General features: G+C 39.9%; 1 protein-coding gene across 1 annotated transcript in view; it reads right to left on the reverse strand.

Moving 5' to 3' along the window:
• LOC118565414 (voltage-dependent P/Q-type calcium channel subunit alpha-1A-like) overlaps window positions 1-26606 on the reverse strand; it is a 106502-nt gene that overhangs the window by 45670 nt on the left and 34226 nt on the right. Inside the window, exon 3 of the mRNA XM_036145849.1 lies at window positions 1864-2160. Within this exon, the coding sequence (XP_036001742.1) occupies window positions 1864-2160 (297 nt within the window). The remainder of the gene's footprint in view (window positions 1-1863; window positions 2161-26606) is intronic.

The raw sequence follows: 26606 nt of genomic DNA on the forward strand, positions 1-26606 counted from the left end.
CATGCTGGGATATGCTCAGTTCATTTTCAGATCAGAAAGTGAATGTTCTAAACATTTTAACAGTTTGTTTTATTAATTGAAATAATAATCATCCTTATCTACTAGATAAAAAATATATACTTTTGCGCTCAAATTTTCAAGACTGCTTTTCACTTCCAGTGTAAGCGAAGATCCAGAGCAGCTGAGGGTAATAAAGAGTTCTTTCTTTTTTTTCTTTTCTCTTATTCTGAGTTATTAAGCAGTTGCGGTGCATAAGGACTGCCTAAACTAGTTAGACCAAAGTTAAACAATGGATTAGTAAAACTACAGTTTTCCATTTTGCGTTCTCTCCATTCAAGAAGATATCAACTCAGGAAGTAGTCCTAACTAGTTTCTGTCGACATTTAATGCTAGTGTGATCTCTAAAAGATACCTTCTATGGTGCTCCAGTGACATGGTTGATGTTTATACATCAATTCTTCTGATCCTATATCATGGACTTCCAATAATCAGTGGCTGAACATAAATCTGGTTACTGTTATCAGACACACACATTCCCCTTTGGGTGTGATTCTTCCAAAGTATAGTAACTACCAATGCTTGAGGACCGTGAGAAGGCAATTTATTTTATTTTTTTATTTGGCAGATTTATAAACAACAGGATTAACAGTCATAACTTTACCAAAAGGCAGTTCTTTAGGCCAGACGTTTGCAGCATGCTTTATTTCCTGTTATTGTCTTCAACTTTCCATATGTCCTAAATGTTTTTATGCTTTTTATAAATCCGTCATATTAGGCTTCTAAGCATTTTTCAGATCACCTATGAAAATATTTTATTTTTCAGCTAGTTTACTTAATTTTACCAAAGACAAAGAACCTCCTAAATATGTTGTCCAACAACCTGAAAATGTTGCTTCCAGGGCAGTATGGTGTGTTCAGTAATCACAAAAAGATTGGATTTTAGGATTACCAAATGCCTTGTTGTCACGACCGATCATGCAGAAATTCAAGCAATACTGGACTTGAGTTGATTTCTTGGTACCTTTCCTTGCAACATTTTTTAAAAATGAAAGCCAACTAAAATGGGACAAAAGGAGCAAATTTAGCAAGCGCTTCACTTTACAGTCTCCTTTTACATAAAGTTGTATAAAACTATTTAAAATCTGACCGAACTAAAACAGTGCTTATGATCCTGTGCTTATAATTAGCCCTCAGGGTTTTTTAGTTTTGTCTTTCTGCTGGATAAACCATAAGCGACTCATATAGAATCAGTAGTAATTAGAGAGTGGGTAAGAATGCGAAATAGCCATTTCCTTTTCCTTCTGGTTGCATGGTGCTTAAGCTCTCATAATGCTGAGATCAGCACTCAACTCTGATAGCACCAAACACTCACTCACTCTCTCTCACACACACACACACACACACACCCACACACACACACACACACACACACACACACACACACACACACACACACACACACACACACACACACACACACACACACACACACACAAGTTGCTAACTGGGTAAATGCTCTACAACGTGCATTTTAATAAAGAGGATCATCAATATGACTGCTATCGTCTTCAACATAATGTTTTCATAAGGTTTCATTAAACTCAACATAAAGGGAAATGAGTTATGCATCAACATGATACTGAACCCATCCCTTATTTCAAACACACACTGAGAACTCCAGCACTAGCAACAGAAAAATAAAAATTATATCACAAGCAATGCATCTTAGTGCAAACGTAGAAACAACTAAACTTTCACCCTCCACATTAAGGCCACACCTTAGCTAAGCCCTCCAGCCAACATGCCACACACCACATCAGCAGTACCTTGGTAGGCTGTCATATTGGAGCTGTGAAAGGATATGGCCATTCGGTGATCTTTTTGGCGTACTTCCTCACCACGTTGTCTTCGCTGAAGAGGAAGAGGGAGCGGTTGACCGTTAGGCAGCTCTGCCGGACGGGTATGGGGTTGTACAGGGCCATGGTCCGGGCTCTCTGGGCCATCGACTGCTTGTACATCCGCTGCGCCCCGGGGGGCCCACCTTGCCTGCTGCCCCCACGGCCGGGCCCCCCTTGTCCGCCGGCACCCCCGCCACCACCGCCACCACCACCTCCTCCTCCTCCGTACCTGTTGGGTAGCTCGTCTCCAAAGCGCGCCATTCTGCAGACACCAAACGCCAGAGGTTAGGAAGGAGCTGGGGGGAAACTTCAGAGTGACACCTCCACATGCCACCACCCCATCAGCCTCGGCTCCAAAGACACATGCAGAATGGAGTTTGGGTTCGGATCTGTATCTCTCTCACTCTTTCTCTCTCTTCCTCTGTGTGTGTCCTTCCACCTCTATCTAGATCTGTTTTTTCCCCCTTCCTAGGTCTTCAGCGCCAAGAAGATACCTCCATTTGTGAGGTGGGAGGGGGGATGTCAGAGGGGAGGGACGGTAGAGGAGAAGGAAGGTGCACGGTGTCTATTATCGTGTATTTGTAATATGAATTGGAAACAGCAACGTGTTTATATAATTTCTGGACAATTAGTTCTCTTGTGGAAAAACGGCGAAAATTAATATTTTGTCAGGGCATCAGCGCTTCACTCTCCCATGCTATTCTTAGTTAATTATTTTTGATCCCGAAAAGCCGCTCCGAAAAAAAAAAAGTAAAAAAAAAAAAAAAAAAAAAAAGTCAGCTGCTTCTCGTATTTACGCAGGCAATTATATTGATCACCTCAAATACGATCAGAATGCATAGCTGTGCGTTGAGATAAATATTGCAACCATCTCCACTGAGCAGGCCAGCTTGAGACTGCGTCTTTTTCCTGCATCTTGTCAGGATCTGCAGTTGTCTTCCCCCCTCCACCTCCACTCCTCCTCCCCGGGTCCCCCCTCTTTTTTCCTCAGTCGGATAAAAATAGAAATAGATAAGAGTGAAATCTTTAATAATTCATTTCTTCTTGTTCCATATATCCGCAGTGTTTGATGTGGCTGCTGCTGCCACCTCTCACTGCCGCCACAGCTTTCTGTGTACACGCAAAACGTCAACCGAAGGGGGCTTCCCCAAAATCCGAGCCTGGTGACATTTGTTGATATTTGGTAATGGACGGTGCGGCATCCCCCCTCCTCCTCTCCTTCTTCCTCGCCCTCCTCTTCTACAAGGCGTCGGTCACTGATTTTTGGGCGTGATTGCGCGCACTTGGAGGTGAAAATACCCCGATCCTCAGTCTACCAGTTTGTCTTCCCTGCTCCCCTGCGTAAAAGAAAAAAAAAACTATGAAAACGAGTTGATGAAATAAAAGCAAAAAATTAAAATATAATGTCCACGATGATCATCTATAATCCAGTGTTGGGAGAACAAGAATCCCAGACAAACAGGATCCTGATGATGGAGGCAGCAGCATCATCACCATCATCAATTCTTGGTCGAAAAACACGGCGGTGGCGGTGCGGGTTTGCTGGAACAGCAGCTAGCATCTTGTCCTCCACCACCGGGCAGAAACCGCGCACCATCCCCACCCAGCAGCATCGCCTCCCCCCTCCCCGATGTTCCTTAAACCTGAAAGAGGCGGCCGGCCAGGTCCAACGTCTCTTTAGCGTCTCCCTTTTGCGCGCTCTCCCTATCCTTTCCCTCGTTTGGATTGCCCCCTCCCCTCCTTCAACCCCCAAGGGGAAAGTGAACCGACGCGTAGTCAGTCCAAGAGGGGCTGTAAACGAAGGAACCCGACGAGCGGAGCTGCTCCTGCGGTTTTTTTATGCGTTCAATCTGGGTTGAGCCGTGCTCTGAGCATCTGATCAGTCTGACGGGAACCGAGCGCCACGCGCATATCCGTGGCCAAGGCATGCAGCGCACGACGCAGAGCACCTCCCCGGAGCCTCGCTCCCCACCCCACTCCCCAAAGCGCACCGCGGTTGGGCTACTTTGGCATCACCTGAATGGCAAGGTATAGCATCTGGCTTTACCTTTCAATCAAAACTAAACAAAATAAATAAGTCGCTGAGAGCCCAGAAGATAAAACATGCTAAACTTTACATCTATTAAGAAAATACATGTAAAATGCAACATTTGTCAATTATATTTGAAATTACATATTATTTTGTCCAGAAACATTGTTTTTTCTGACAGTTATGTGACAAGCATAAACCTCTTTAGTCAGATTGAATGGAGTCTGTGAACATACATTTTCAGGTCTTGTCTCAACGTTTAATTTGGATTTAGGATTCCTTTGGAAGTTGAACCTTCAACCCAATCTGAAGTTTACTTTCTATAACAGGTTTACCCTGTGGTTAGCCTTATCCATCTTCCCATCAACCCTGATCAGCCTCCCAGTCACTAAAGAAAAACACCTCCACAGTCTGCATGATGCTGTTTCACTGTTGTGATGGTGTGTTCAGGGTGATGTGCAGGGTTAGTTTTGTCATCACATCACAGCCTTTGTTTAGAAAAAAAGGGGGTTTATATCTCATCATACCAGAGGTCTTTCTTCCCTAATGTTTGTTGTGTACCATTGTGGATTACTTTGACCTGGATTTTTTTTTTTACAGCTTTCTTCAATGATGGTTTCCCTTTTGTCACTAAAAGGTTGGATTATTACAGATCATGACTGTCACCTGTCCGGTTAAAGGATTCTTCCACATGACCAGGATTTCTGCAGCTCCAGAGAAACTTGGTCCTTTCTGGTTTCTCTGAATAATGCTCTCTTTGCTGAGCTTGTTCTTTTAGATGGTTGCCGATGTTTTTGTAGGTTTGTATTTGTGCCATAATCTTTCCATTTTACGATAATGGATTGAAGACTTATGAGCTGTTCAAAACTTGGAATATTGTTTTGTTACCTAGCTCTGTTTTAAACTTCGCTCCAACTTTATCCCTGACATGTCTGCTGTGTTCCCTCAACTTCATTATGTTTTTCCATCTATGTTTTACAAAAAAAAAAAAAAAAAACTCAGACCTTTTCAAAACAGCCGTATTTATGCTGATATTAAATTACATTCAGGTAGATTCACTTAACTAATGAGGATGTGTGGAGCTCTGTGGAATGAAAGCCATCTAGCGAGAGTCAGGTTAATAAAATCCCAATAAAAATACATGAAATTGTTAAATTATTGGTCTTGGTATTTGATAAAATGGGGCAACATAATCAGGAATTAATACTTTTGCAAGGCACAACAACTCGCTATGGTTAAATAGTATTCACATATAAACACTTTGTCCTACCATTTCCTTCCTCGACAGTATGCTGTTATGCAATTCTGCATCTACTGCCAAAGCTAACAAACGTATGTCCCAGTGCAAAAAAAAAAAAAAATAATAAAAAAAAATTAATTCTTTGTGTTAAAGATATATTTAAATCAAATTCAAGACATCTGATCAGGATTATTTCTAGCCCACTTCATTTTGAATGTTTTCCCAGACAATAAATGTAGGAAAATCCTGCCAGCTAAGTAAGTAGAACTAACTTTTCATGGACATGGCCAAGAGAAAAGAACACAGAGTTTAAAGCTTTGTCCTTTTTTAGAAAAATTAAAAGAAACGTTTTCTCCTTCCTCCAAGCTATTTCTGAAGGTTTGGCTTAGGCTTCCAAGCTGCTTTGAAGCAATCCCACAAGCTGTTTGACTAAACTAAATAGGACAAAATAGAGATAGACTTGTTCGTTAAAAGGTGGGTATCCTGACGTTTTATGTTAAAAAGACACATGTATGTAATAACATATGTAAAATAGAAAGCCATTAACTGAAGGTTTGTAAAAAGGAACCAACCTGCTTGGCACTGTCCTTGGTGCTGAAACACTTACTGACAGATTTCCTTTTTTTTTTCTTTTTTGTTGCTGTCCAAAGTGCTGAACAAATAAATTGAGTATGAAGCACCGTATGCCTCCTGCTTTTCTTTTGGAAGCAATCACCTGCATTGTGCACAGGTGAACTAGTTACTGTACCTCCCACCATCTGTTACGTTTTAGAAAACTGTTCTCAAGCTCTGCTTGCTGTTTGTCCCCTGTACCAGCTACTTCTGGCTATTCATTAACCATAGTTTGAAGCTCTGTTTCTACTCCAAAGGGTTGTTAGCATAGTTATAATCGTGGTCCATATGGTGGGTATCTGGGATCTATCATCCGTGACCAAACTATACATGAATGTGTTGTATCCAGAATATCACCAAACTTTACAAAAGAGGAATTCCCTGATTATTTCAGGACACGTTTACCTTTCTGAATCTTTCCCTGTTTTTTCCTCGATCTCTCCAATCCAACAGGCCATTGCACACCATCCTGTGAGTTTGTGCAAATTAGGTTGTTTTTTCCTAATTAACATCATATTGGAGTGGAGTAAAATGTATATTATTACACACAGAAGGAAATGCAACTGCTGCAGCTGCACATGACAGTCCTATTTGTTTTACAGTGGAAAATAAACAGGATTAAAATAGGGGGATATTGTGCTGCTGTTAAATTTAAATACATAAAAAGTATTTTAAAATCAATTTAATGAACCCAAAAAACTACAGTTAATAAAATAAATTCATAATGAATAAAAATGTATAAATAGTTGTAAAATGATTAAAATTATGCAATCAATTAATATTATGCTCAATTGCACAACTACCATTTTTTCACATGTCAAAACAATGCTGCCATTTCTAGATTGTCCCTTTTTAATATCATAAAGAATTTATCACCATCATCATCTGATTCACAGACTCGTAGCTATTACCAGCTCCATCATATACCAGTATGATAAAAATCCAGCTCCTGCTGTTAACAGAGGAGAGAGTGAAAGTATGTGGTAGTGGTGGATAAATGGTGAGATGAGGGTGGTGCTGGAAGACAAGACAGACTGTGATTTGTATGATCATTGAAAATACGACACAGCATGATGACAATTGACGAGCTTATTGATGACGAGGGGTAGACAGAGAGTAAGGTGGCAGCTGTCAGCAGTTTGTATTCTCCTCCTTCCCTTTTCCTCTCATTATCCTGCACTCTGGGATGCCCCTGTTACTGTTACAGCTGCTACTGCTGCATGGCCACGCAGCTTTCCCAGCCTCTCTCTATAGGAGTGCGTGGGTTGGTGTGTATGCGCTGCTGAGGAAGTCTTGCTGAGGCCCTGATGTGCAGCATTGTCATTCAGGGAGCGTTTACACAGGCAACCCCCGCAGGAAGCCCTGGCACCTCCCCCTTGAAATAATGCCCCCTCCCTCCACCTCCTCCTCTTGTCCTCCTCCCTGCACCCTGTCTGTTCTCTGATCTCACTCAGCAGGCCAAAGCTACAAAGCTTGAAAATGCAGAGGTTGAAAATGAGGGGGGAGAAGAAAAAAAGCAATGAGTTGCAAAAAGATTATGGCCAGTTTCATATTCTGCTAATTTTCTAACTCAAAATTTACACTAAACATCTTTAGTAAAAACAATTTTAAGAAAATCCCAAACAATGATTTTGTTGGTTGTATTTTAAATGTCAAGTGTTTAAAAAGTGTATCTACATTTTGGTCTCGTAAAAATATCTTCTAAATATGGATTAGTTTCTTCATAGCATTCACTTCAGTCAGTGTTCTAAAATTGTGGAAAGAAATGATAGCTAAGCAGGGATTTACATCTCTACTTTATAAAACCTCTTGAATGTCCAATTTCTTCACACACCCCAAAACACTGTCAAGACTCATCTGCTATTTCTGTCCTGTCCAGTTTCTGCACCCCTGTTTAACTGAACTTGACACTTTGGCTGGTCTTTTTCATTTGGAAGCCACTCTAGATAAACAAGTTAGTCGAAAAACAACATCATGTAAATGTAAGTAACTACGTGGAATGCAACACCTTCTAAAAGCAGCAATATCCATTGACCTTTTTCCACATTGTCACATAATGACAAGCTTAAATGGTTTTAATTGTTCTAAATTTGAATGGAAGGGATACATGGTCCTAAAAATAGACCTACAAATAAAAATCTGCAACGTTCGAGTTCATTGTTTGAGTCTATAACTTGTAGAACCACCTTTCACAGCAACTGCTTTTAGGGCATATCTTGGCACATCCAGAGACAGACTTTGCCCATTTTGGTTTGTAAAATAGCACCAGCCCCTTCAAATGAGATGGAAAGCATCTGTGAACATTCGTTTTGAGTCTTGCTAAAGATTTTATTCTGGAATTTGACTTAGCCATTCTTACACAAGAACAAGCTTCAGCATCAACTTTTACAGTGTGGCCCTCGCTGTATGTTTAGGGTCGCTGTCGATCTGGAAGATGAAACACCCCCAGTCTCAAGACTTTTGCAGCTTCTAACAGGCTTTCTTCCAGGATTGCACTTTATTTAGCTTCATTCATCCATTTTTTCATGAAATCTGACAGGTTGAACTGTAGAAAATCACCCCCATAGCATGATGCTACCTCTAGATTTCACAGAGTTCAGAGTGATTTGTAGTTTTAGTTTCTAGCCATCAAGTATTTTCCCTGTTGGCTAAAATGTTTCCTTTTGGTTTCACTTGACCAGAGTACCTTTTCCTTAAGTTTCCACTATCCCTTATATCAGTTGTAACATAATGTAAACATGACTTGTTTCTTCTTTTTCTCAGACCAGCCATAAGGGCAAATTTGTGGACCTCACAACTAAATGTTGTCCTATCAAGACATTCTTCCAACTAAGCTGTTCATTTCTGTATCTCCTCCAGAGTTACCTCTTGCCTGATTAATTTTCTCACATTAGCTGGGTGTCCATCTGACTAATGTTCTCCCACAAACCTCTAAGGACTTGTGAAAGTAGATAGTTGCATAGATATATTCAAGGGTGTCAAAATGAAAAAGGGCATTTCTATTATTGTAAAAAAGAATTTATTGCTTTTCTTCTAATTAACAACTATGCACTACATTATGTTGTTCTGTCACATATAAACTCCAATAACCTACATTGAAGTTTAAGGTTGTTCCCTTATATAGGAAATTTTTGACCGATCTGTATAATCTGACCCAATCTGTATAATATGATTGAATTTGACTTTGTAAAGTGCCTTGAGATGACATGTTTCATGAATTGGCGCTATATAAATAAAATTTAAATGAATTAATGAAACAAATTGTGGAAAAAAAAAACAGGTCTTTGGCATGAGACTAACAACTGAAAACTCACTGCAAAATAGGGTCCCCAAACAAATTTTTCTTTGTTCATTCAACATTTCTGCACTTTCCCAGGTTTGCATTGAATCCCATTCACAGCTTTCAATGCTTTATTGGGCCCTTGGTTGTGAGTTCCCCTTTTACCTCTTTTCTGGATTCTGCCAGGCGCCCCCCTACCCAGATTTTGTGCCCTCTGTGATTAATGCGTCTGGGCATGAAACCTAGACTCCAAGTTTGTGTCAGCGTCCACCATGACCCCCTTAGCCTCCATGATTCCCCACTGCCCTGCCCTGAGCTGAGTGAGGTCTTGTTGTCATCACTGCTCATATCTTTCTGCTCTGTCCCTGGACCATACTGCTCCACTTCTTCTGCACTGAGCCTCTGAACAGTCTGGCCTGTTTAAGCTAAAGCCTTACAGTCTTCCCTTCACGCCTTTTCAGTATACCTGTTGATACCTGTCAGTGATGTTTTGCCTCAGTTCTATTGTACATGATTCGTTCAGTTTTTGGCATTTAATTGCATCATATAGAACCCTGTCATCAAAATACATACATACATAATTTCAGGCAGTCTGTTTCTAGTGCGACGCCGGTTAGCCAACTATATAGTAGATGAGGTAACGCTCCACCTGGATAAACAGCAGCCATAATCTTGAACAAACTTTCATTCCTAACCTTAATAAAAGTATCTGACGTTTTAGTAGCGTTTTGACTGTTAGTAAGTTTTAAAAAGTGTTGCGTGACAAAACGGCCGATCAACCCAATCACGTCATGTAAAAAATGAAGATGCTCAAGTAATATCTGGTTTATTCAACATATTTGTTTAAATAGATATTAAATTCCAATTTGAACAAAAAGTACAACATTATATTGATATACCCAACTAAACCTACAAAAAAATAACAAAACAATCTGTAAAATGTGACTACAAATGCACAATCTATATTAAAAATATATATAAATTATGATTCACTTAAAATGGTGAAAAGTACACACAGGTGTGTTACATTAGGTGCACATGATAAGAACATTGGTACATTTGTAGGAGGTTTGGCCTCTTTAAACCACAGACATTTAGCTTAGTGGCTCCTGACCATTGAAATGAGAACCAGCTGATCAGCTGCTTCTGTGTGGGCCAAATACAAAGGTCAGACTCAGGGGAGACCGTGCTTTTGCTGTAGCAGCTATTTTAGTTTGTTTTATTGATGCTATGATTTATGCATTATTTTTGTATAAGACTGTTTTATTTATGTAGGCCCTATTGGTTTTAAAATTGGTTGTATGGTGTCATATGACTGCTGTTTGTTTACTCTGTGTACAGTATTTTTGTGTAAAGTGCTAAATAAATAAGATAAATAAAGTGGGTACAGTATGGTAAACACCATTGTGAGTTTGAAAGGGATGTCTGACGCCTTCAGAAAGAAAACAGAAACGCCTCTTCAGTTCAAGAGAAATAAAAAGGTCTCAAAAACGTCAGAAATCAGCTATCCCACTGTGGTCTGTAAGACGCAGAAATTCAAACAATTGCAACCATCCTAAGGTCTGTTCACCAAAGTAAGTTTGCTCCAAAAGTAGATGCTAAAAGAAATCTCCAAAAACCTAATGATGTCTTAACGGGACCTAAAGTGGACTCTTACTACTGTTGATATAAAAGTGCATTCCAGTGCAATTAGAAAGACACAGCAAAAATTTTACTTTTATGGGTAGGGTTAATGTAGTAAACCAATGCTATCTAAAAACCATCAAGGCTGGACTAAAATTTGCAAGAAAGAGTTTAGATGACGACCAGGATTTCTGGTAGAAAGATTTTAGCACAGATGAGTCTAAAATATAACTATTTCAACACCAGAGTAGAGGAACTTTTTGACATCAAAGAAATACAGCATTCCAGAAAAACAGTGCCACGCCAACTTTAAAGCATAGAACAGGAAGTGACATTGTTAGTGGAGGCTTTGCTACAACAGCACCTGGCCAACTTGTTATCAAAGAACATTATTTCTGGGGGGTGTTTAAGGAACATGTGAGGCCTTCTGTAAAGACAACTGAGGCAGAACTGGACACTGCGACATGACAATAACCCTAAACAAAGATGAAGTCCTGGTCCAAGTCAAAGTCCAGGCCTTAATCTCATTGAAATGCTGTGTGGTGAGTTCTAATGTACAGATGAAAAAACCCTCAAACATCTCAGAGAAGAAAGTACGGAGTGGAGCAAGCTTTCTAAAGACCAATGACAATTTAGTTTCCTTTATGTTTGTCTAAGACAGGGAATTTAGTTGCTGTTGTCATATTTTTTATGTGGGGAAAAGTCTTATTGGTATTCTCTGGGAGCTCATTGGATCAAACAAAATCCTCAATTTTAATTCTCAATAATTTTTAGGATGTTTTGAAAACTCATTCTCAACACAAGATCAAAAGCAAAGACTAATATGTAAGATTTGTTTTTACAAAGCCTTTTAAAAAGTCATTTTTTTTAGGTGTGGCAAGAGAAATTGCAGTACAGCTTGCAAGGTGCCAGTTTGGTGTGGCTGGGAAGAGTTCCTTCTTTGAGTCTCATGGCACCAGTAAACCTTTTCCCTTGAAATGAATTATGTATTTCTCTCTCTCTCACCAATTAATCTTGATCATGTGCCTGCAAAGTAAACGTGTCTTACCCTGTTGTGTTATTCTATATCTCACTGTTTGTCTGCTATAACTACGCTGATAAAGATTTTTTTTTTCTTTTTTTTTTTTTTACAATGACAGGTTCTCTGCATTATGTATTCTCTCCACCACAATAATTGTCAGCTCTTACCTAACTCTACCCTTAACCAAACCACAGTTCACATCTCACCCGTTTAAGGATGATGGTAGTGATACTTTGCCTGTGGACACAAGCAAAATTAAAAATCTATGTGAGGTTGCATCATTTCTCATTGTTTGGGATATTTACATGCAATGACAGCGTGAAAGAAACAATGCAGGTGGTGTTGCTGTACGTGTGAGGCGGGGGTTTTGCAGACAGGCCGAGATCTACAGCAAGCTGATGTAGCATCCAAGCTAATTAGAGGATTGCTCTGCTTCTTTCTTCCTTTCTTTCTTTCTCTCTCGCTCTCTCTCTTTTTGGCTCATACCCACGCCAACTCAACCTGTATTAATTGATTGGCTAGTTAATGGAAGTGGAAAGGAGGAGCGCAGTGGGGAGAAAAAGGACGGGGAAGAGGAGTGTGCTGGCCTCAGCTAATGGCTCTTGATTGGGTGTGTGGAGTAAGCATTCTAGTCATAGAATCAGCACTATAGGAAGGGAGACAAGAAATTAGGGACGGAGACAAGGACGGAACAGAGCAGAGAAGGAAAGCTTGAAATCAAAAGCTGAAACAGAACATTAAGATAAATACTTATCAAGCTTTATATTAAACTGCAAAATAATACAATTAAGTGGCACACTGTATAATGGCACACATGATCGTGAGGCTGACACCCTGTCTACTTTCAAGACTAGGTTTAACATTTTCGTTTTTGAGAAAGCTTATAGTTATAGTGGCTTAAGTTACCCTGAGCTATCTCTGTAGGTATGCTGCTATAAGCTTAAGCTGCTGGAGGACATATGCTAGAGATATATGTTTCTCACTCTGCTGAGTTCTCCTACTGTTCTCCGATTTGCATTGTTTGTTGTTATTTCAACTTTTAACTTTGTGTTATCTCTGTCTTTTTTCTCCTCATAGTAGGTACACCTGGTCTGGCCTTCTGTTATCTGTGTAACTATCCAGGGGGGCAAACCATCTGCCATTACTCTATTCCTAGAACAATGTGTGCTTCTCTGCTTTTTGTGTCTCTGCTCTGTCTTCTGCTGGAGGTTTTTCCTTCCTGTTAAAGGGTAGTTTTCCTCTCCACTGTCGCTTCATGCATGCTCAGTATGAGAGATTGCTGCAAAGCAATCGACAATGCAGATGACTGTCCACTGTGGCTCTATGCTCTTTCAGGAGAAGTGGATGCTGCTTTTCAAGCAGGGTTTCTATAGATAGGAACTTATTGATCAATCTGTCTGTATGATTTGATTCAATTTGACTTTGTAAAGGGCCTTGAGAAACATTGCTGTTTGCGATTGTAAAAACTCAATTACTCCAAAAATTGTATATCCTTTATTATATTTTTCACCCATGGAGGTCGCCATTTTTTCACCTGTGCAATGCATGCTAGGTTGATAATGTGGTTAGGTCCTACTGGACCGGAACCTACAGAGATAACACAGGAAGGTTATCATTAACCGAGTTGTTTTTTTATCGTATTGCGATTTACTGGTGTAAATTTGGACAATGCCACACGGTGTCACTATTAGTGTGTGTGTGTGTGTGTATATATATGTGTGTGTGTGTATATATATATAACCTTTTTGGAGGTTTACTAATTTTTAAGCCAATAAAAGGTGTGTTGACACAACTGGTTATCAGAATGTTGTGCAGGGTCTAGATTTGTTAAATGGAGGGAAATTCAATCAAATGTAGAATTCAATTCAGAAGCAAAATAATATTTCTTACATCTGCACTGGTGTCTGAATCAGTTAAGGAAAACTTTTAATAATCAGTTAGGTCAGTTTTGAGAAATGCAATGAAAGCTGTCAAATATGGTCCTCAAGTTTTCTTTGATTTCTTCCTTGTTCAAAGTTGACAGTCTTCTCCAGTAGCATTTCCTAAGGTTGGTGCACACAAAGAGAGAAGTCCTAGGTCCTTGCTTATGCTCTCTTCTCCTCAGTTTACCCCACAGGTTTTCTATTGGGTTTGGTTCTGAGTTGATTTGGCCTACTGATTCAGATGGATATCCTGCTTCAAGATTTATGACCCACAAGGTTTCTGGGCACAGTCCAGCAGATTTCTATTTAAATTGTCTTGGTATTCCAAAAAGTCCATGATGCTGTATGCTCTAACAAGGTTTTCAAGGCCTTTGGAGGGGAAACAGCCTGACAGCATCACAGATCCTCCATCATACTTAGCACAGAGCATAACGTGCCTTTTCACATCTTCATCCTTCACACTAAAACAACCTTGGAATGGTGCTTGGTAAAAAGCTCGATCTTGGTCTCATCAGACAAAAGCACATGGCTCCATTCGAAATCCCTGTAGTCTTTAGTAAGCTCCACATGTTTATGTTTGTATTGGGAAGACAGACACTGTCTTTTTTTTGCCACTGTTAATCGACAAATTGGTATGTAGACAGCAGCTGAATGGTTGTTAGGGAAAGACTTTGTGATCACAACATGAAATGTTTTGTACCAGTTCTCTAACAGTAAGCTTTGGAGATATTTTGCTTTCCTTCTCAATGTGGGTTGTGGCAATATAAATCTAGGCCCTTAAGAATCAGTTCCTGCTGCATATCATGTTCATACCCCAGAAAAAACAAAGGTTTTCACAGATTACTAAACACAAGTTCCTAGAATCTTACTTAAAAAGTATAGATTAGAGATAGCCATTAATTTAAAACTGTTGGGGGTATAATCAACTTTGCCACTGGTAATTCTGCTGAAGGCATATTTTTTTTACGTTGGGACTTTTCCCTAACTGCTTGAATTTAAGGTCAGACTTTTGAAAAATGTCCGGGGTGAGATTATGTACTGAAATAAAAGATGCATTTGTTTTAAGCCATTTTTTTTTTACATCTTTAGTATAGGTGCCAACAAATGTGTCTATGTAGAAAACCTTAATTGAAAAAAAGCCCGACATTATAAATAAAATGAAAACCCTCAAAGGTCAAACCAGAATCTTAGCACTTTTGGGATGAAACCAAAAACACTCACTTCAGGAAGGCACAAAATGTGGCAACCTGCCAGGGTCTGAGGGACAGCCAACGGAAAGGCCAGTCAGGCACACCAAGCCCATATGTCCCAGGTTGCCTAATACCCACCAGGGGCGATATCCATCCAGCTGGATAAATGTTATGTTCACAGTGGATACCACAAAAATAAGACTGGTAAATATAGGGTTTTTTTTGTTACCCTTGTCATCTTTTAAAAACTGATTAAAACATAGACCATAGTGCAGTTAGACTCACTAAAGATGGTTGTGGCTATGTTAACTAATAAAAAAAAGACAATCCCTGACCACCTTGGAGCACAAATATTGAGTACTCATTTAGAAAACTGTTTGACATGCTTCTGCCAAACAATGACAATAGCTCCTGAGCAGAAATATATATTTTGTCTCCAAGACAGAAAAGAAATGCTGCTATTATCATTTTTGTTTTCCTAGCGATCAAGAGTTAGCACACAGCTTCAGCTGTTTTAGCTAGTAACCTCTATTCAGACCTGAACCTTCAAAGGCATCTGAAGACAATAATAAAGTTGGCCTTTTATCACCTGAAGGATATTTCCAGGATTAAAGGACTAATGTCTCAGCAGGATCTGGAAAAACTTATCCATAAGTTTATCTTTAGTCAAATTAATTACTGCAATGGTGTCTTCACAAGTCCATCAGACAGCTGCAGCTCATCCAGAACGCTGCTGTCCGTGTCCTCACCAAGACTAAGAAAATAGAGCACATCACCCCAGTTCTAAAGTCCTTACTCTGGCTCCCTGTATCTCAGAGAATAGACTTTAAGACGCTTCTGTTAGTCTATAACTCACTGAATGGCTTAGCTCCTAAATACATCACAGACTTGCGCTCAGTGTATTAACCTCCCCAGACCACTCAGGTCTTCTGGCTCAAGTCTACTCTGCATATCCAGAACCAGAACCAAACATGGGGAATGGTAAATAGTAAATGACCTGTACTTATTCACTCATTCACACACCTGACAATGGTGAGCTGCATTTGTAGCCACAGCTGCCCTGGGGCAGACTGACAGAAGCAAGGGTGCCATACATCCGCACCACCAGGTCGTCTGACCGTGGAATGTATGGTCAGAGGGCCTGGTGCGTGCATGCAATGCGTGTGAAGTGTCTTGCCCAAGGACACAACAATTCATGCGGTCGCAGCCAGGGTTCAAACCGGAAACCCGCTGGTTATAGCATTTGGTTCTTATGCTCCACTTATCTGGAATAAACTCACGGAAGACCGTAAAAGTGCTGCAACCCTGAGTTCCTTTAAATCAAGTTTAAAAACCTATGTGTTTATAGTTGCCTTTAAAAACAAAATAGGGGCAACAGTGGCACAGGAGTTAGGAGTTTGGGGGTTGGCAGTGCGATCCCCCGCTCCGACCGCCTCGGTCGTTGTGTCCTTGGTCAAGGCACTTCACCTAAATTGCCCGCTGGCAGATGTATGGCAGCCTTGCTTCTGTCAGTCTGCCCTAGGAAAGCTGTGGCTACTAACATAGCTCACCACCATCAGGGTGAGAATTTGTGTATGAATGGGTGAATGACTGACTGTAGTGTAAAGCGCTTTGGGTTTTTTACAGTAGATAAAGAGCTATACAAGTGCAAGCCATTTACCATTTTCCATTTTAAATGTTAATGTTCAAACTGTTGTAGTTCATTGAAACTTCATTAGATTGATTTTGTAGTCCAACTTATCTTGACCTGCTGCAACAATTCCACTGCAATGTACTTCCCGTTGTAGGTTTTTTTCATGTTCTGTTCATGTAAAGCACTTTGAATTGCATTTTTTACTGAAATATACAAATAAACTTGCCTTGCAGTGATTATAAAACCTCCCTTCAATCATTTTACATTATAATAAACCTGCAGTAACACATCTTCATTATTATTACTTCCAACACCGTCACTTTCAGTGATGTATAACTGGAAAAAGCATCATGATTAGTCATTTAAGAGAGGTCGTGGTGTGGGAACCGCTGCTAGTCACTGAGGGACTGAATTATGACTCCCAATACTCTGACTAATTAGTAGAGTACAATCAGAATGACTGTAAGCTTCAGTGGTTTTTCGTCAATGCATATTTCTTATGTCCAAAATCAGCTTCATCTTTTGGCTAAGAAGGGCAGCTTAATCATTTTTTGTAAGTGCTTCATAAGAGTTCAAGTGTTGCGGAAAAGATTAAAAGGTTAGTTATTATTATGAATATGGTTACTATTATTAATATTTTTTTAGAGAGAGGTACCGATCCATTGTGGTATAAACATTAGTTTAGAAGGAGTCCAATGGTGTACAGTAAATGTAATACTATCCAGTAAATGCAGTCTAGCATAACAGTTTTATTCATAGACGTAATTTGGTGCATGTCTTTATGCCTCTAACACTGTGTCACCTGCAAGGTGGTGTAAAGACTTAAGGGCGTATTTATAGCAACAGATGCAGTGTTCTACCTAAACTCAAAAAAAGTAGGACACAGCAGTGATGATTCCAGCACTATTTTGTTGTGCAATTTCTCTTCTCTTGACACAGGCCTACATGTGCACCCAAAATTCTGCGTGAGTCCCAGTTTGTTATGATGATAAGAGTTATCGGTGTGCACTTACGAAACACAGCAACAGCTTTAATGTAAAACTGAGACAACTTAAAAAAAAAAAGAGCAGGTACATCATAGAAACGTAATTGTTGCCTCAAAACTGAGTTTATAACTGAGTTTCAGGCAGCGGTTGGAATTCACAATGGATCAGTACAGATCCATTGTTTCAAGAACTGAGCCGAAACCTCTCAATTTCCCAATCAGTCTGTGTTCCTGCCCTCACCTGTGGTTCTAAATTTATGGGTCAGGACCAAAACAACAACATCTCTGATACAAGTGTTTAGAGTTGCTTTCGGCCCATAATAACAAGACCATTGACTAACTTATTTGATGTTTTCATTTGATACAATTTAATGTTTGTTACTGTTCTCACAACCAGTGACTGTTTCAGTGTGTTTATGATGTTTTTATGTTTTGATGATGTAAAGCACTTTGAACCTAACCTGACCCTAGCCAGCTGAATTTCGCTCCGCCTAGCTCCGCTCACATCCATCTGGGACCTCTCCCATAGAGAGTGATTTCTCCAACCAATTTTATTGTCCAGCCAATCAGGACGCAGGACTGGAGTTTCATGGATGTGAAGTAGTGGAGAAGCGACCGTGAGACTGTTTTGATTGAGACAACAATGGCGGACAACATTGAGACAACATTGATGCTGCTATTTCTTCCATGTTGTCCAATCTAGCTAATATTGTTTCATTAAAAGAACATCAGAGAACGGCTCTGAAGGATTTTGTTGGTGGAAACGATGTTTTCGCCCTTCTCCCGACCGGATTTGGCAAGTTTTGTTTTCCGGGGCGCACCCGTGGCGGAGTGGTTAGCGGTTAGCGCGAACCATGTTAGGAGGCCTTTAGTCCTCAACACGGTCGGCCCGGGATCGACTCCGACCCGCGGTGCTTTGCCGCCTGTCTTTCCCCCTCTTCCTGTCAGCTCACTGTCAATAAAACGCGTGCCACTAGAGCTGCAAACACATTTAAAAAAAAAAGTTTTGTTTTTTCCTGCGTCACTCTCATCAGCGTCACAGTTGGCTTCGGTGTGAGTGATTGAAATAGCACGTCGATAAAGATGACAGACAAGTGGCTTATCCAATCATATGCAAGGATTTTTGATAAAGCCCAGCCTTCTGAAACGCCATTCCTATGGATCGGTCCCAGATGGATGAGTGGAGCTAGGCGGAGCAAAAGTCATCTTGCTAGGGTCAGGTTAGCTGAAATGTGCTGTACAAATAAAACTCGACTTGGCTAAAATGAGCTTCTTCTGGAGGGTGGCCAGGCACTCCCTTAGAAACAGACCTCGACCATCCGAGAAGGGCTCAGATTAAAGCTGGTGCTCCTCTACATCAAGAGGAGTGAGGTGAGGAGGCTTGGGCATTTGTTCTGAATGCCCTCAGGACGCCTCCCTCAGGAGGTGTTCCAGGTATGAACTGCCGGAAAGAGACCCAGGACACGCTGAAGAGACTATGTCTCTCAGCTGCCCTTGGAACTTCTCAGGCTTTCCCAGAGGTGTTGGAGGAGGTGTCTGGGGAGAAGGAAGTCTGGGCTAAGTCTGCTGCCCCAGCAACCCGTTTCCAAGTAAGCGAAAGAAGAAGAGTACGGGTAAAAGTTAAAATATAAATTTAATTGGATTGAATATCTCAAAAGCTGGAATTAAAGGCCAATCACCTAGATGCCCAGGCCGTTGCTCTGTTTTTTAATTTGTGGTGCCATTGTGGGGTGGGCCCAGCTAAGCCACAAGAGAAAGGGCTTTGCCCCCAAGCACTCACCAGCAAGCCCCCTTCCCAAATCTGGCTTCAGGGGGTTGATGTGGGCTCTCTGTTCCATAGGTCTTCAAACTAATATGATATTTCTTCATCAAAATCACTGAACTATTGGTTGGCCTCATAAAAGCTCAAGAAAACTGCTTGGCTGACACAGAGAATAAAAACAGGGACCACTACATGCTGTGTTTGCTTTACTACAGTGGACTGCAGACCATGTCATAGGTCACTGAAAAAGCTCCCCAGTGGAACGGTACCAGGAGCAGAGAGATACACTCAGACATGCTAAGGGCTCAGGAAATTATTGGGCTGTTGTGGATGACGCCCTTATTTTATGTTGCATGGGAGAACAACTGTTGATTGGCAGACCAGGGTGTTGTTTGCTCTTCCTGAGTGTCTGTGCGGTCCCATGTGGACTGGTGACCTACCCATGGTGTAGGCCACTCCCATTTCACCCATTTAAAAGGTTATAGCTACAACTTTTTTACCAAAACCACTATTTTTTTTAAAACTAATACAGCCACAGAATGTCTAGAGTGCTGCAGAGTAAAAGTACTAATTTTAGTGAAAAATAGATATATAGTATATAAACAGGGCTCTCAACTCTCACGCATTTCCGTGACTGCACACACGACACATGCGCTGCGAATGATCCGTTCACAGGACTGTCCATTCAGAGCTCAGTCTAAACCCCAGCCTTCTGCGGAGCCGTTTCGGCTTCTTTCACAGCCACCAGAAATTCCTGCTGCAGTTCGTGTTAACAGAGCAGCATTTACTTGTTTAGAAGGTGCAATACATGTTGTGAATGAAGTTTAAACAGACATGATTCTCCTCATATTAGGCAGTCTCTGTATATTGAAACAATAACTAGAGAACAGTTAAGTGTTTTTTTCCCAGTTTTAACACTAACTGAACAATAATTTGTTTCACTTTTTAACTAAATTAAAATATCTCTACTTCCGTGTCTGTTTGGTTAAAAATGAAACGGAGTTGACTGAATCTACACCTCCAAAAAAAGTTAAACTTGTAGCTATTTCCTTTAATGCTGGAGATAGATTATTATCATTATTGTTATGGATGGTTAAGGAAAAATTTAAATTTAATCAAGTGTTATGCATCTAAACACTTTAAACCATGCAAACCAGTAGTATTTGTGTTTTTATTCTCATGATCGTATATTTAAAACTGAGAACTACAGGGCTATTTTTCCAATTATTTTTTCTTTTTTTTTTTTGTTAAATAAAATAACCTTTGACTTTCAGGGTGTCTTTTAAATCATGATATCAAACAGAATATTTCCGTATATGTCAAACTAGCCACTATAGGTGTTGTTGTGCCATTAATACTGACATTTTCTCAGTGGATTTGAAGCACAGGTCCTCCCACTTGGTTTCCAGCATACTCCTGAAAAGTGTTATACCGATAAAGCTGCACCTGTTTACGATTTGCCTGCACAACAGAAACAACTGTCCAACTCCCAAGTGTAAATGTACAAACCTAAGGTTAGGTCTAAGAATTAGGAGCAATATATCTATATCTATATATATCTATATATATATATATAGATATATAGATATATATATAGATATTATAATATATATATAGATAATATATATCTATCTATATCTATATATTATATTATCTATTCTATATCTATATATATATATATATAGAATATATCTATAGTATATATCTATATATAATATATATAATATATATATATATATATAGATATATATATAATATATATATATATATATATATATATATATATATATATATAATCAGTTGACCGGAGGTAAATGGCTTCCTCTATATCTCCTCATACTCATAGAGAGAATGTGCCTGAAGAAGAGAGAGAATGGGTGGGGTGATTTTTTATTTTTTTTTTGGAGGGGGGGGGGGTTGAATAGACACATTGAGAAGAGCCAGAAAGAGATTGAATGGGAAATGCAGGAGAGAAGGGAGATGGAGAAACAAGGAGGTGAGGAGAGCAAGCATAAAGGGTGGGCACAGAGGAGAAAAGGACAGCATGTTCCCATTGTTCCCAACTCAACTCGCTGCACATTCACACTAAAGCCTCTGGCTTAAACTGGACTTTACTATGAGCTCCATTCACATTCGCCAGTTTGTGTTGTGCACTACATTATAAAACAATGTTAAAACAATCAGTTTCTTTTGCTTTGTTTATTTTAAACTGACATCACACATCCCCAGAGTGTGGTGTTTTTTAATGACATTTCAAGCCAATAAAGGATATGAAAGGCTTTATTAAATGGCATACCTTTGAAAAAAGGCTGTTCTAGTTTGACAACACTGTTGGTGGTTTTTATTAAGACTCTGTGTTAGCTTTAGCTCTTATAGGCAAGACCTTCTGCTTGTGCATTAAGTCGAATAAGCCACAAACAGACTGTTCCTCTTGCCTTCTCCCTCTTTATATATTTTAAGAATAAGGATTCCTTTATTGTCCTGCAGTGGGGAAATTCGGGTGTGACAGTAGCAAACACAGTTACACATAATTATTAGCAATGAAAGAGGAAAAAGAACAAAGCCTTCTCATCTAAAATTAGCTCTAAAGCAACACTAAGAGTAGAAGATAAAAAGTAGATACCAGAGTAAACAAATATTGCACAATGGAAAAATAATTATTTAACAGTGGAAAGGAATCCAGCCTATTTACATAACACACGACAATACGATATGCAAAATGCATGATAGTGCGGCGGCATCCCAAAGTAGCTAAGGTGTGTGCAAGTTATCTTAGCATCTGGGTACAGCGTAAACGGTTAATGATTGGATCAGAACCTGTGCAAGCAGCAGAGATTATAAAGTCTGACAGCAGCTGGGAGGAACGACCTGCGGTAACGCTCCTTTGAGCATCTAGGATGCAGCAGTCTGTCGCTAAAAGAGCTCCCCAGCTCTTTCAGCAGCTCCATGCATGGGGAGGGAGACATGTCCCTCAGTGATGTGATTTTTCTTACACTCCTTCTGTCTGCCAACACCTGCACCGGGTCCAGGGGGCATCCCAGCACAGAGCTGGCCCTCCTAACCTCCAGCCACTTCCTCTCAGCTACAGATAAGCTGCTACTCCAACAGACCACACCTTAGAAGATGGCTGATGCCACCACAGTCTAAAAAGCTCTGGATCCACTATACTACGATTCGTCCTCCTCTGTGATGAGACAGACTATTGCAGAGTGATCAGGGAACTTCTGTAGGTGGCAACCTGGTGAGCAGATGGAGAAATCTGCAGTGTAGAGGGTGAACAGAAATGGTGCCAGCCTTCTTATTGTCCCCCACTGGCCTCATCTCTATAACTTTCTATCCTCATCAGTTTTATTGTCCTTCTGGCCTCTTTCTCAGCATCTAAGAATATGTTTTCCTTTTCTGAGTTAGAAATGTTCAGTAGGTTACCTGCACTTCGTAACTTGCAGTAAATTAACACAGTAAAGCTGGATATGAAAGACCTTGGTCTGTGTGATGCCTAGCATTTATGTCACCCATCAGATAAGGAGTTGCCTTTTTTTCTCACCCGTCCACCTTTTTTACCCCTATATACACTTCTGTCTAATCAGCAACTGTTATCAAGGAGGTAGTCGAGGCACAAATTCATCCTATTTCTTTAAAGTTAACACATTATTACTTAAAGATTTCGCCAGGTACCTTGAGCGAGTGTGAACTTTTTTTTTAAAATAAAAGATCAGCCTAATATCTCTTCTTGTGTCCTCTGGGAGGCAGAAAATGTTGTTATGCGTGGCAAAATAATTTCTTATTTGGCAAATAAAGAGAAAGCGAATGAATTAGAACTTGAATAGAAAATAAAAGATTTAGAAACACCTACTGTTTACCCAATGAAGAAAATCTGTTGAGCGAAATAAGAGCGCAAAGACTAGAATTTACTAGAACACTAGAGGAATGAATTTCAGACTACTATTAGAAAAAAGAAATCAAAGGCCCCTCATATCTCCTCTGATATTCAGTTTTATTTCTCTCCAAACATTCCTTTACGGACTGGAAACATCAGGTAGTTGGGCATTAATATTTGTAAAAAGTTGAATAAGCTTACATGTTTAAAGTATGTCCCATTGCTCAGATTAATAGGGGAAGAGTGTCTCCAATTAAAGGGGTGATCGTATTTTCTCTATAATCCTAGTTATTCCACCCCAGACTTGGTTTGAAAGGTTAGATTCTTTTAAATCAAAAATTTTATGGACATCTATACATCTATGCATACGCTTGAAAAACTCTGCAGAAGGCTAAAAGTGTAGGAGGATTAAATCTTCCAAACTTTTTGTGAATATTACCTGACACAGATTGGAACACACTGTTTCTTAAAAGGGATTTGGAAATAAACATCGGACAATCTATAGACAGAAATTGGACAAAAGCATTGTAAGGAACTGTGATATTTCCTATCATCAATCCTCTAATTAAGCAGCATTGCTGTTTCAAAAGCATCAGGACATCTCTGACAGCCTGGTGGGAATATCTCAAAATAAATGGGCCTTCGGTTCTCCCAAGCAGACCAACATTTGGAACAGAGAGGATTGCTTTGGAGTTGCTCTCTTGAGACAGCGACTACAGTATAACAGCAAAAAAAAAAAAAAAAAAAAAAAAACGGTGTGAATACTTTTGCAAGGCACTTTAAATGTGGTTAGCTTTTAGTGCAGTAATCCTATCTATTTTATTTCATTTAAAAAATGTTTTATGTATCAGCAGAGCTTTACTCTAATTAGCCTGAAGAGAGTGCTTCAGCTGCTGTGACAAGTTTCCATTTTTAAAGTTCCCTTTCCCCTATAGAGGTTGAAAGAGCTTTTTATGAAGGGAATGATGGATGAGTGAACAGAGTCCTGCTTCCCGATTGGTTAAAAGGTGAACACATCATTTAGACGACACGCTCTTCCCCTCTTACTTGCCGTTGCCCTCTCTTTGTAACTGGCAGACTGCCAGCCACTCCCATTTAGTCGGGGCACCACCTTACCCTTCATGTCTGCTTTTCTCAATGGAACTTTACACTGGGGGACATTTATGGCACATAGACTGCTCTTGAGTGACATACCAGCTTAGAGGACTTGCAGTCTTTGGAGTTCTGACTGCTTTTAAACACCTTAAAACTTCCTTCTAGAAAGAAGGTATTTTCATTGAATTTCATGTTGGAATCCAGTGAGTCTCATGACAGAAGCTTTCAGAAAATTGGCATAAAGGTTTGAGGAAAGGAAGGATTATATCTACTCGTTGTTTCTATTTTTTAACTCTCAAACTGTTTCAGTGCCAAGTGTTTTTCCCCCCTGGGGTTAAGACAGCTTTTTTTTCTTTTAACATACGGAGACTCGGAGCGACATTCAAAACATCAGGACACAAGTGTGAGCCTCATCTTTTTAAATCTGTAAACTCTCCACCCCTGGATGACAAAGCCATTTCACCATATCAACAAAAAAACAAGCCCATGAGAGCTGAGTCACGAATAGAAGATGTTTTAGCAGCATCATTGTTAGCTATGTGCACAGAAAACTTTCATTTAGCAGGAATAAACCTCCAGCAGAACCAGGCTCGCTGTGAATGGCCATCTGCCACGACAGGGTGGGGGACTGATAAGAGAGAGCAGAGACACAAAATAACACAGAAGCACTGAACCAGGAGTACTGTGTATGAGAAAGGGTACACTACTAGCTCCTGAAGTGGCTTCATTTAAAAGAGAATCACAGCTAGGCAGATATGCTCTAAGCCAGTTTTCAAGTCTAGAGGATGAAGAAGAGCACATACAGTTAGTGAAAGTAAAAGCTCAGCCAATAGCTATGTCTAGGAGTGGGACATGGTTAAACACTAAAAGACAGTTCCGGGTGGATCATCTATGGAAGGAGAAAAGGAAGGTGACCCCTCTAGAAAATTGTCACAATTAAACAGAACACCAGGACCAGGTGTAGCTATTATGAAGAGAAAAACAAGAGAACATAGACTTAATAGCTGAAATAACAGCAAAGAATGTAAAATTGCAGAGTAGTATGAAAATGTAGCAGAGGGAAAGAGTGTTAATTACATCTTCCAGCAGCCTAAATCTAAGTGAACCTTCTGGTCAGTATAGGTAATTCAATTCAGTTCAGTTTATGTAGTGTGAAGCATGCCGTCTCAAGGCACAAAAAAGGGTAAATCAGTCAAATCACACAGCTATTCAAATTCCGCTTTATATATATATATATATATATATATATATATATATATATTTAAAATTATCCTAGTTGAGTTCATTTTATAATTACAACAGGTTGAAAGATTTTCTATCAAAGGAAATCCAGTAGATTGCATTTACTCATTGACTTGCAGCTTTCGCTCCTCCTGGATGAGCGTGTAGCAACAGTGGACGGTCGTTTGCATTGTGTCGTTAAATTTGCAGCAATGCTTCATACCGAGCATGCATGTAGCAACAGTAGAGAGCAACTCTCCCCTTTAAGAGGAAGAAACCTCCAGCAGACCCAGGCTCAGCGTGAAGGACCACCAGCCACAGCCGACTAGGGCTTTGGGAAGGCAGAGCATATACAAAAAAAGAACCCAGAAGCACTGATCCAGGAGTTCTTTCTATCTAAAAGAAAAGTAAAAAGGTAATGGCAGCAGCTCCTGTAACGGCTTCCTCTTGTAGAGGAACACAGATAAGCAGAGACGCTCCAAGTCAGTTTTTGAGTTCAGCAAACTTCCCTGTAGAGGTTTGCTAAACTTTGTTGGAATTTTAAATGATCTAGTGTGTTTTTTTTTTTCAGATGTGACTGACACTGAGTTTTTGACCAAAAAGCACACCAGGTGGGTCAGGCATAAAACAAGGGATGATAAGGGGAAATCATCTCATGCTCAGCGTTAAGCATGGGGAAGAATCTATAATTGTTTAGGCCTCTTTCTATTTCATGGGCCTTTAGAACCATGTCAGAGAGCATTGCATCATAAGGTTAAAATACCAGACAATTTAAAAAAGAAAAATCCAGTGGCATCTACTTATAAACACATATTGAATCATAGCTGCGTTTTCCCACAGGATGATGATTCAAGAAACACGGCTTATTCAACAGAAGACTGGTACACGTTACAATACCAGGCTTCTTTGTGGCCAACTCAGTACCAAGACCTGAATCCTATAGAAAGCCTGCGTTGAGCGGAAAAGAGGAGAACATAAGAGAAGACCAAGGACTCTGGGTAATTTAAAACAATTGTGCACATGAATGGTTAAAGATCTCTCTCCCGCCCTCAGGGGAATGGTTATGCCATTATAGAAAGCCAGCAGTCACAAAGACTATTAGCTAATTGATAGGATTTTAAGTGCTGGCAACTGCGAGGCCCGTCCATAAAACAGAACAGAAAAAAAATTAAAAGAAAATGAAATTGGGAATTCTTTTGAAGGGAAAACAGTCAGAAT

Source organism: Fundulus heteroclitus, chromosome 13 (assembly GCF_011125445.2).
Source record: "Fundulus heteroclitus isolate FHET01 chromosome 13, MU-UCD_Fhet_4.1, whole genome shotgun sequence".
In the NCBI taxonomy this organism is placed as follows: domain Eukaryota; kingdom Metazoa; phylum Chordata; class Actinopteri; order Cyprinodontiformes; family Fundulidae; genus Fundulus; species Fundulus heteroclitus.